The sequence below is a fragment of the Lolium perenne genome, chromosome 2 (genome assembly GCF_019359855.2).
Source record: "Lolium perenne isolate Kyuss_39 chromosome 2, Kyuss_2.0, whole genome shotgun sequence".
NCBI lineage: Eukaryota > Viridiplantae > Streptophyta > Magnoliopsida > Poales > Poaceae > Lolium > Lolium perenne.
This window is the reverse complement of record NC_067245.2, coordinates 150,048,214-150,060,289: the sequence shown is the minus strand read 5'-3', so window position 1 is coordinate 150,060,289 and position 12,076 is coordinate 150,048,214. Positions and strand designations below refer to the sequence as shown.

Here is a 12,076-nt window from a genome sequence, read left to right as displayed (position 1 = left end):
AACCTATCTCCGAGCTCCCAATGAGGATGACACCAAAAGATTGATGGAGATAAATGAGAAAAGAGATTGGCCGGACATGGTTGGTAGTCTTGATTGTATGAAATGGACATGGAAGAATTGTCCAAAGGCATATCATGGCCAGTACTGTGGCAAGAGGAAAGATGCAACCATTGTACTTGAGGCCGTTGCATCACAAGATTTGTGGATTTGGCATTATTTTTTTGGTTTGCCGGAAACACTCAATGATATCAACGTGCTGCAAAGATCTCCTTTATTTGCGAAATTAGCAAATGGAGAAGCGCCCACTTTAACTACAAGGTCATGAACAATGAGTACACAATGGAATATTACCTAGCCCATGGCATCTATCCGGATTGGGCAACGTTTGTTAAGTCTGTCAAGGATCCCCAAGATAGAATAGAAGCTTAATTTGCCAAAGCTCAAGAAGGAGCTCGCAAGGACATTGAGAGAGCTTTCGGTGTTTTGCATGCAAGGTTTGCCATTGTTCGTGACCCAGCCCGATTTTGGGACAAAAAACCCTTGTCAACATCATGACATGTTGTGTGATTCTTCACAACATGATCATCGGGGATGAAAGAGAGTTGAGCTTGCCCTGCTTCTATGACAACGTTGGCATCCGAGTGGATCCCTAACGCAATCCGGATCGCATTGAAGCTTTTCTTGAAACTCATCGGCGGATTGAGAATGCCAGTACCCATGCCCAGCTCGTTTATGATCTGAAAATGCACCACTGTCATCGACATGGCCGTCGCCTTTAATCCTACCATTTCATTCATTTACGTGTCACATGTATCATTGTCGAGACATTTGTTCATTTGTCCAATTTTCCGAGAATTATTGTAATTTGGTTGAGACATTTTTCATTTGTTCAATTTTTTCAAAACTATTGTAATAATTTGATTCAGACTATTGTTTATGTGTTATAACAATTTGGATGATTATTTGATTAATTATGATCGATTGTTGTATGTCTTGCATATGAATTCTATGAAAAATCCTGCCAATTTTCATTTACGGGCTCTGTTCTGCGTCAGCCATTTTTCGACCCGTAAAAACGAGTTCGGTAAACTGAACTCCGGATTTTCAGTTCGCGTTTTTACGGACTCTGCTAGAGATGCTCTAATGGCCTTTCTGTGCCATGTCCTTCCATAAAAGAGTACGGTTCAAACTTTTTTTTTGGTATATTTTAATCAGTACTCTTCCAGATAAAGAGTTCACTGAGAAGAGAAGTGCCTGTATATATACAGTATAGGAAACTGTGGTACTATACTGTACTCCACATCTGAAAAACGAGAGTTCATCCTATTATGTTAGAAGGGGCGAGGAATGTACATAAAATTACATGTCAAGGATGAAACCAAGTCAGATGACTATCTGGAAGGGTAGTACTCCGTATATATCAGTGATCGTCCTTCATAGATGAGCATGTTCATAACCTTAAAAGTCCTTTTAGTCACGGGTTTTGATCCCAATCAAACTCCGCTTCTCCTAGTGTGAATGATGTGTTGCCTGACAGCTTCTGGATTGACGTGAAAAATGAAATTCATGCCCCTTATCTGCAATAAAAGTAACAGTCGCTTGAATACTATGGAAATACTATACGAAACTTGTTCAGTAAAATAGAATTGGAGAGAATAATCAATTCAAAGCAAACCATGTGAGACACTATAACTGGTGGCCATTATCCAGATCTGATACTGAAGGAAAGATATAGCAGAATTACATTATTTGGGATTTCTTCTGATTACTTTTCATTTCGGTTATGAGTCATAGACTATTCATCCAGCTAATCTGAATGCTTCAATTTTCCTGTGCTCACTGGGAAAATTTGTAAACAGATCCATATAGTAAAAGATGGTCAATAACTATGGTTTTTACAGACCGATAACATGAAATACTCCGTAGTACATTAGAACATAAAAGGACGGGAATATTAAATACTTTTATTTGTCACGCTGAAGAGGGCCACAGCTGGTACAGCCGCACCAAACCATGCAGGGTAAGCATGTATCTCCTACCATAGGAAATTATGATTTGGTTTAGGCTCTGTTCACGGTAGATGAACGTGTTGCACTGAACTAACTTTTCAGTTTGCTGTGGAAAAAGGCAAAGGAAGTAGGCAAAAAATTGGCTAGCCAGACAGGCCAACAATTAGGCAAACAGTTTTGCTAATCCTAAGTCGTCAGAGATTTTCTTATGTCCAAGTTGCTTCAGTTTAGTGTTCCACTTTTCAGAAAAGGACAACTTGGTGAAAAGGTGCAACTTACACTTTAAGCTGAAGTTGCACTTTTCACAATCGACTTGCACATCAGAAAATTTCTGTCAACTTCAATGTACACGGCCCAGTAGCCCTTGATTCTCAAGTTAGTGTGTTCCAAATTGGTGTGTAAGCCGGCTGTATATATTCCTAGCCTTTTATCAGATTAGACACACACACACACACACACACACACAACCCTATTGCTGATCGGTGATTCAATGCTCATGACATATTTTTCAACAAATGATGAAGTCATATACAAGAAAAAAAACTATCAGAAAAAGGTAATACAATATTAGAAAGTTCGCACCTCAAGTAATGCATCAGAAATTAAGTTAATACGTTTGTTACGTGGTACTTCTTTGCCGTTAACGAAGATTGGATATTTTCCAATATTTTTTATATGGAAGGATCCAACTTCGTCCATCTTGATAACTGCCTGTACATCAAAGTACAAAATAGATTAATCAAATGGAAACTGACTAGCAGACAAAGAACTTAAACTTATCTAACTTTTGGTAAATCGATTGTGTAAACAAGATAAAGTAACAAAGTAATGGAAGTTTATGCTTTCGACAACTAGGCAGGTAGGTTCAAAAAAATAAAATAGGTAGGTACTGAATGCTGTTACATTCATAGAACAAATTCTGGTCAGCAAAAAACGTAAAATGTTTCCAACATTACTTTTGACCATGATTAACTACAGCCAGAATAGGCTGGTAGTGTGAACAACAAATCCAAATGAGGATCAGGGTACTACCAACCAGTGGCGGAGCTTGAAAGAAAGTATTGGGCGGGCCAGTTTAAAAGAAAATACAGAAAATATTGCTTGTGCGTAAGGATCTTTCTTCAACTTCACACATGTCCTTCTCCTTTCCTTTTCAACACAAAATCAAATTTTCTTTGAGTGGCCTTAAGCCGTTGGCCTGTTGAATTTTGCAAAACTGAAAAACAATTTTGGTTAACAATCCTCCGTCTACCAAATTGGTAAGACAAAGTTTGGGTAAAGAAAGAATTAAATACATCGGCAGGAAAATTGGAGAAGCCAGATCGCTCGGGGACTGCTCAATCTCCGGCCGGTGCGCCGTGCGGTGTGGCCGTGTACCTGTAGGCTGTAGCTGCGGCAGTCCCCTTGTTGCTGGCGGCGGCAGCCCTCCCTGCTTCCTCAGGTGCCCTCCATCGAATCCCCCCGATTCTCTGTTTCTTCAAGCTAAATCTCTAGATCCCACCGATTCTCCTGGCCGTGCTATCCTCTGCAGACAGAACGAGGCTAGGAGAGTTGAGAGAACAAGTAGCCTGGTAATGGGCTGGGTCTTAGACGCATACTACTCAGAATTTGTTTTGCCAAAAACATGGGCGGGCCATGGCCCGGTTTGGCCCCAACGAAGCTCCGCCAGTGCTACCAACCAGTCCAATATCTCTCAACTAAAATTCTGAATAAAAAATGCGGAACGGAAAACCTTGGCAGGAACATATCTGAAATTCATTTTGCACATCTAAATTTGCAACTTGGACCATCCTGGAGAAATAGGTCAACTAATGAGGTTTTATAAACTCCAGATTATGTAAAACCTGCTTATGACCATCCTGGTCAACTAAAATTCCGAATAAAAAATGTGGAACAGAAAACCTTGGCAGGAACATATCTGAAATTCATTTTGCACATCTAAATTTGCAACTCGGACCATCCTGGAGTATCTCGCTGGGAACCAGCTGGTTTCAAAACAGCCGACTAATGAGGTTTCATAAACTTCAAATTATGTAAAACCTTCTTATGACCAGTTAATAAAATACACAACTCAAGCAAGCTTAGCCACCTCAAACTAAATCAAGGGAAACTGACATACAAAGTACCCTGCGAGAAATCAACTAATGACCCTGAAATGAGAATATGGAAATGATCAAGCCTCAACAGCAACCTTGTGACTGTCAATCCCACAAGGCTTTTTTTTTTACCGTGGAACCGTAGGGGAAGCCCCTACGGTGTAATTTTTATATTAATATAGGCCAAAAGGCTAACAAAAAAATTATATTAATCCCACAAGGCTAAGCCAGGTCAAGACCTCTACATCTAATTTTAATCCGCTTAGATTATTTAAGTATTTAGGGTAGGGTAGGGTGGCACGGATCGACGAGAAGCTAGTCCAACACCGACTAAGGCGGTTTGAGCATATCCTGCGGAGCCTCCAGAAGCACCAGTTAATAGTGGTATTCTAAAGAGTATGGAAAATACTAGGAGGAGCAGAGGGCGACTGAAGTTGACATTGGCAGAGGCAGTAAAAAGGGACTTGAGGGATTGGAGGTGTATTAAGAGATTTGACTCTTGATAGGACTTCATGGAAATCAGAAATCCATCTGCCAGAATCTTAGTTTACTCATTCCTAGGGTGAAGTTCTTCATTTGGCTGGCCTGCCTCGACAGATGCTGGACGGGTGAGAGACTGGCACGGCGCGGTCTACCGCACGCGCCTAGATGCCCGCTCTGTGACCAAGCTGTTGAGACCATGAGCCACCTGCTCACAAGATGCTCCTTCTCCAGGACGATTTAGTTTGAGGTTCTGTCGTGGATCCGATCCACCTCAGGCCCTCCCATGGCTGAGGGTGACTTCGTGGAGTGGTGGTCGCTGGTGGTGCGGACCGCCCCTCGCCAGCTGCGCAAGGGCACTTCGTTGGTTATCATGCTTACGGCATGGTGGATCTGGAAACACCGGAACGCGGCCTTCGGTGACATCCTTGTTCAACGACATCGTGGCCGAGGCGCGGGAGCCCGGGGTGTGCGCCAGCTACTCCCCTAGTTTAGTTTTTCCTTTTCTTGGGTCGAGTTGTACGGCGTGTTGTGTCCATCCTCGGACTTGTACATAAACTCTTCTTTATCTATCAATGCATCGAAACGCAAGGCTTTTGCGTTTTCGCGAAAAAAAGTTTACTCATTCCTTGTTTACTCCTTTTCTCTCTCCTTCTATTTTTGGTTTTCTTATGTTTCTGTTAGGTTTCATATGTAGCCTAGCTATCTATTTGGCTAATATACAAGATATACAAGGTTTTCCTAACGTAAACATAATAATATTAGATCAGGTCAAAGATCTTCTTACATTAAAATGCACTGGTCCCATAATTATCAATCACACTCTGGTAACCGGTATGCCAGTATGGCCAGACCATTCAGTTCCAATAAGTTTATGCATGTAATAGATTTACTTATATTTAGATTTCAAACCCTGGAGTGATATACCAGCATGCTTCATTCCAAAAAAACAACCCAGAATAGTGACATGACTGGAATAGACAAGAAGCGTCATCCTGAAATGTGTTGCACAGAATGAACTGCACTTAGACATATAAAAGAAATGAGAAAATTGCATGCCATGTCCATATACTAGCAAGATGGGTGCATCCAAGTGCACATGTAAAAGAGATTTGTGAAACTGAGTGAATGAGGTACAAACATGGTTTTCATCAGTTTGATGTCTTCCACACCCCATGGGATGGGAGATGTTGGCAGAGGGACCATTCAACATCTCTCTATTTCTCTTGGTTTCTCTGGACTTCCACTCATATCTATTCATTCAATATGCTAGATCTGTTGCTAGCAGGTTCAGTGCATATCCGATCTCAGGTCGGTCCAGATGAGGAGACGTGCGAGTAGATCCGAATAAAAGACGAACCCATCACTTGAGTCGCCATCTTGTCGTTATCATACTTCGCACCATGACCACTTATCTGTATTAAAGTTAAGGGTTGTGTTGATGGTGTGTGGAAAGATTTGACATTCCTGTATCATAGTTTGGATAAGAGTGTACAAAGATAGAATCCTACTGGCTATAAATAGTTGACTGACTGGTGTAAAAGCTGGGGGAGATATTCTCTTCCATTATCCAAAAAAATATATTCAGTCGATTCAGCAGACAACTGTGAGCACCGGTGTTTATCTGCAGTGCCGATATCAAATATGATTTCGTATTGCCTTCTTCCTAGGCTTGATCAGTGCTTCAAGTAATCCAAACAAGCGGTTTGTTATGACCGGCCTGGTCTACCGCCGGAGGGGGCCCACTGGCCCAACCGGCCAGGCTTAGTTAGGGGCTTAGCCCAGTTAGCAGATTAGGGTTTCGCAGTTCTCTTATAAATACAAGTTGTAATAGACTATATCGAAAAAGCAATAATCAATATCATTATTGCCGACTCCCAGAGGAGTCGGCCTTCTCCTGCCCGCGCCGCACCAAACCCTAGCCGCCGCCTTCCACGCGCGCCCGCGACGGCGCCCTGCCGCCGGCGCCGCCTCTCTTCCTCTCGCTCGCAGCACTTCCACCCCTACAACCTACGCCCTCGTCCCGGTAGAACCCTAGATTCTACCACGGTTAACCTCAAGTTGCATGTGCTGTGCCATCCTGGATGCCATACTTCGTTTTGTTTGTCCATGGCTTGGACCATACAGCATGGTTGTATGCCTTTTCATAATTTCATAAGCACGTGCAATTTACTCAGAAAACAACACTGCTATATTTCGGTGCAAGTTTACATAGAATAGATTAGTTTTGACATGTTTCTACTTTCATAAAAGTATACTTATGAAAAGTAATACATAAGAATCCCAAATTTAATAAATGTGAAGTCTTTCGGTCACCAGAGGAAAAGTTTTCCTATGCTCATTCAATACCAATGTAGGAAGAGCTATTATCAACTAATTCAAACCTCGTCAGTGGCATAACCAGGATTTGCACATAATGAGATAGCAGTAGTAGCCTAAGTTTGTTATACACAATTTTTGGTTATCCACAACAGCTGAAAAATGATAATGTCTATCCTAGAACCTACATATAGTTTACATAAATCTACATTATTTGGCATATTTTAACATAAAAATAGAAGGCAGAAAAATACCTGTCGACGAGATATTTTATTTGCATTCCCTTCTTTTGCCAGATCAATGTCAACATGTACCTCTTCCGTTTCTCTCCCAAGAGTTACCTTACATGTTAAGATTAGGTAAGATTTCAGAGATGGGCCCAACATATTACAAAATCCATGTTAGGAAATTGACTATAGATGGAAAATTTTATCGGATTGGCATTCTGTATTGATATTTAAACATTGCACAACATATTTTAGCTGACAATAAAATAAGAAAAACATATAAGTGACTAATTTGGGTTACATTTAAGGCATATTTTGTTTAATTTGAGGGGATTTAAGTGGTAAATTCAAAATCGCCTTTTGATTGTCAATACATTCATTTAAAACTCAGATAATGAACATATCAAACAGGTTGTCATTAGTATTACATATACTGCTATGCAAATGATGATTTCTTACAATAATTCTTAAGCTTACCTCAGGATCCTTAATGTAGTACTTCAGATATCTGCCATAAATAATTGCAAAAGCACCCTGGGACATAATAGACCTGTTCATATAAGAACGAGCACCTTGCTCTAGTCTTATCAAGTCCTTCCTGCTTTTAAGGTGCTGAAACCTTGAAACTGGTCATCCAAATAATACAGATGGAAAGTAATCGATTTAGTATCCATTTAGCGCATTACAATGGCACCAATTAAGAGAATCTTCTACCAGAATAGATTTTTTTTTGCGACAACCAAAATAGACAGCATATATCTGCATAAAGTTTACCTTCAGGTTGGATGAAATCAGATTCTTGATCCCATGGAATTAGATCTTGATTAAGGATCTGCAGTAAATGTTCGAAAAGTAAGTACCAAGTAAAAGAAAGCCTTGCAAACTCAAAAGTAAGAAAAGAAATATGTACCAAAGCTTCTATGTCAAAATAGTTTGGAACATAGTTCTCATTGTCAGATCCTCCTTCTGCTTGATCTGAACTGGACATGCTTGCAATGGGATTATGAAATTCCATATCTGGCAATCCATGTGATGACATACAGTTTCGAATAGCAGCCTCACAGCTTATGTTTGGCTTATCAGCAAGAAACTTGCAGTTTATTTCATCGGACACTTGATCTGCAATATTCAGAGTCAGATTCCAAAAGTTACCAAAGCATTCATGTTGCATTAAACAACAGGTTTTTTCTTTAACAAATTTGGCAGAATGATAGAAAGTTGGTGTGCACATTGCATTGTTAGCACAAATGTCACCAAATATGACAGATGGCTTACTTCCTAAATTGCATGCTTCATTTAAAGCCATCCTATTTTCCCTTTCTACAAAGGTGGATGGTTTCATCTTCATTGCTGCCAACGAAGGTTGGACATCTTCAACCGAGTCGAAGTGATTAGAATCACCAGCATTTTCTGGAGGGCTAGGTTCCATGGAAACTAAACACGTAATGTGGTGAAGATTCTTGTCAGAAGTAGAGGTGCACTCTATAGGAGGCTGACCATGCATAAGGGCATCATCGTTGCAAGGAATTTCAGAATCTTCTGTGTTCATCCTGCACTGAATACTGCAACCAGAAAAAGGTACTTCTGACGATATAGCCACCATGTCGGTTCCATAAACATCTCTCGTATAATGATTCTTATGGATTGGATATATGTGACTATCGCATGTGTTGCTTGAATGTGAATCCGAGAGGCCTAGCAGGTGCACTCTAGAGATGTCCTCCATAACAACTTTAGCACTAAAATCACTGAAATCGTCCTGAGCTGTATCAAGGGCAGAACCTGAAATATTCTTGCCATTGAGGAGCTCAGAGTCTTTGCTCTGACTGCAATTCATTGAACAGGCATGCATGGATTCATTCTCTGATAATGATGCATTGTCTAAACCAGAATCAGATATGCCATTCACCAGAGATGCAAATGTGTCACTGCTAAATGTTTCCATTTTCTTGTCACAAAAAAAGGTAATGTGTTCTTCATTTTTATGCATATCGACCAGCATGTCAGCCGACTTAACATCCTCAGACTTACTCCAGGCATGTATCATAGGTATCCCTGAACACAACTGCTGGCTACTCTCCGAAAATTGATTCTGTTTCACTCCATTTCGATCAGCATCCAGAAGAATCTCCGATCCTGTCACTCCATTTCCATACTGAACACCAAGAAGTGGTTGCTGAGGGTTTACATAATCCTGTAGATCAGGGAGGTCTTTTAGAGGGGCAATATTCCTTTCACTTGACTGAGGATTCTTTTGTACATCGCCACATTTATACGGCTGACCTACATCAGAGCATCCATGGAGGATATCATCATTGACGGTTCCATCTTTTAATATGCTCCCAGCAGCATTAGCATGATTCGCATGGAATAAATAATTTTGATTATCTTTGTGGTGCACGTTTTGTCCTCCGCCATAGCCGTCATCAATGTGTCCATAATTATCTACCAACAATGCTGCAGGATCAAGGGTATGAGCCAAGTGATGGCCTTCCAAAGGTTTAAGTAAGCCACCACATACACAACCACTGCCATCAGGAGTACATGAACAGGGTGGAACATCATAACGAAAAGCTGTAGACAAACATGGTTCATGGCAAACTCTCTTTCTCCTTGAATAATACTGATACTTTACACTATCTATTTTTCGCTTCCGTCCTGAATAAACTTTTCCCTTTGAGTTGAAACGTTTAATTGTTTTGCCGGGACTGGAGGTTGAAAGCACAGTCTCAAACTCGACTATGCGAGCAGATGCTTGTGCTGAGGTCTCTGAATCATAGAGCAACGAGCACCAACGATCTTGCAATTCTTGTAGAGTGAATTTGCGGGAAAAGCATATAGCCCCTTTAGCCAAGGATTCCAACGACGAACCAGCCTACAAGAATAAGAAAGGTGGCATTACCAACATACATAAGGATAGTACTTACAAATTGGGGCATCCATAATAAAAAAAATTGTTATCACATTGCAAGACATGAGAATGCCATGTAGCTTTAGCTGACATAATCATGGGTCATGAGACCACCGAATGTGTGGCCGTATGAAGGCGCTAGGGTTTCACAACCAATTCTGCTATATGTGGCATTCAATCTCTATCTCTACACCCAACCAAGAATCGATTGAATAAATGGTTCCAAATTAATTCCTGAATTACCAAATTACATCTTTAGCACCCGTAACCAATAAAGCCAATATGTGTGGAGTTCAATATTGCCATGCCCACAACCTACAAATATTGCAATAGTTGCATCACCAACAATATGGGAAGGGGTAGGTGGTATTATGCGCAGTGAATCTAGAAGTAGCCAATTAGCTGTGACGTCTGAAATCACTATGCTATATTAAGAGTTAAGTTCACTATTTAAGGGGGTGTTGCCAGAACTAACTTACAGAACATTTTTCTGATGCCATATTTAAGCATAAATTGCACACGTAGCATATGGCACACATGAATGGTAGTAAGGGTAATCATTGTCTTCTTAAACACGGTAAACATCATATCAGAGAACAGTTTTGACTAGTGGATTCAACAATGTACGTATCATTTGAGTTACTACAGAAATATGTAAGATACGCTGCCCAATACACCAATTAATTTTTTTTGAACAAGTCAAGTCAAGACAGGATCCATGCTTATAAGATCTGATCAATAAATGAATTAAACCAAACCAACACCCAAAGTATCATGACATTTACTACCAAACAGAAGAACCCTTAGCGCTGAACTTCACTATCTGGTTCATTTCATGCATACTACAAGCTCAGATACAAATATGCATAAACATTGCAATAGCAAGCATGTGAACAGCCCATAGCTGATGGATCACTCACTAGCCAGCGTTGAACCGTGAACCAACCATCATAGCGATCAGCAGAGCAGGCCGGTTTAATAGAATTTCTTTGCCACCTAGATTCCTAGACAAAGTTGCCCTTGTATTGCAATTCTAGCTAATGATGGTAATCTTAGAATATCTGGCTCATCGGATGAAGTAAGCGCCTCTATTCGCACACGATTTCCGTGAAATCGGCTTAGCAAACTGCAGCCGGCACACACACACACACCCCATTCATGTGTAGCCATGGCGACACGAGCAAAACTGAATTTTCCAAAATTATAAACCGGACACCTACAACATTTAGAATTCCAATTAGTACATAAGACCATTAAAATCAACAGAAATCGCTCAACCGGCTGGAGAATCTGAGCCTCCAAATTATACAGCCAGACGAGCGACCGACCAGCGTACGGGAACCAGGCCGCAATCAACCCGGCACGAGAAACAGCGAAATCTGGGCAACGGCGAGCGAGGGGAAACTCGAGAAGAGCGTCAGGTAGGGTCCGATCGAGGTCCGGGAGGTTGAGCTGGGTTCAATTGCGGTTACCTCGACGGCGTTCTTGAGAAGGAAGTCGTCCTCGGCGTCCCAGCTCCCCGCGGCCGAGGGGACGCCCATAGAGCCTAGGCCGCCGCGGACTCCGGGGGCTTCAGAGGAGGTGTTCCGGCCGTGTGTGTGGGAGAGGGAGGAGGGAGGAGGGAGTCGGGGACTGGAAGAGCCGACGAGGTACCAAACTTCCAATGGCGATTTGGGAGGAGATGAGCTCATATTTGTTTTTTTCCTTTTTCTTTTTTTTTTCTTCTGGAGAGAGGCTGGGGAATGTTTGCAAGCCAAGCCAGATGAGCTGTGTGTTTTCCGAGTTTTTATTTTGCAACTAGAGAGGGAAAAGGGGGAGTGTTTTTGAGACAAGCCAAAGCGTTTGAGCACACTTCCAGCCTCTCACGTGCCTCAAATATCCGGCGTTAAAAAACGTTTTTAGACGTCTATTTTGTTGTTTTTAGACGCGGGCAGTATTTTCAGATGCCCAAATAAAAAATAGCGGGCGGTCCGAGATTTTTTTTAGATGCCCAAAGATATAACGCCACAAACCTGATTCAGTGAAAATTTCGAT

At 41.3% G+C, this 12,076-nt stretch overlaps 1 protein-coding gene across 3 annotated transcripts; it reads right to left on the bottom strand.

Annotated features, from left to right (window-relative positions):
* Positions 1-1,234: 1,234 nt before the first annotated feature.
* Positions 1,235-11,755, bottom strand: LOC127321983 (uncharacterized). 3 transcript variants are annotated; one of them, XM_051350936.2, is made up of 8 exons: positions 11,515-11,751; positions 8,629-10,006; positions 8,042-8,250; positions 7,906-7,963; positions 7,609-7,757; positions 7,159-7,245; positions 2,592-2,720; positions 1,235-1,577 (listed from the first exon to the last, which is right to left on the bottom strand). In XM_051350936.2, the coding sequence occupies exons 1-8, from the start codon at positions 11,731-11,733 to the stop codon at positions 1,494-1,496; spliced, it is 2,313 nt and encodes a 770-aa protein (XP_051206896.1). In that variant the 5' UTR covers positions 11,734-11,751; the 3' UTR covers positions 1,235-1,493. The 3 variants fall into 3 exon arrangements, with proteins under 3 accessions (XP_051206896.1, XP_051206893.1, XP_071682399.1); XM_051350933.2 differs by having other exon boundaries at positions 8,407-10,006; positions 11,515-11,750; XM_071826298.1 differs by lacking the exons at positions 1,235-1,577; positions 2,592-2,720 and adding an exon at positions 5,076-6,000 and having other exon boundaries at positions 8,407-10,006; positions 11,515-11,755.
* Positions 11,756-12,076: the final 321 nt, after the last annotated feature.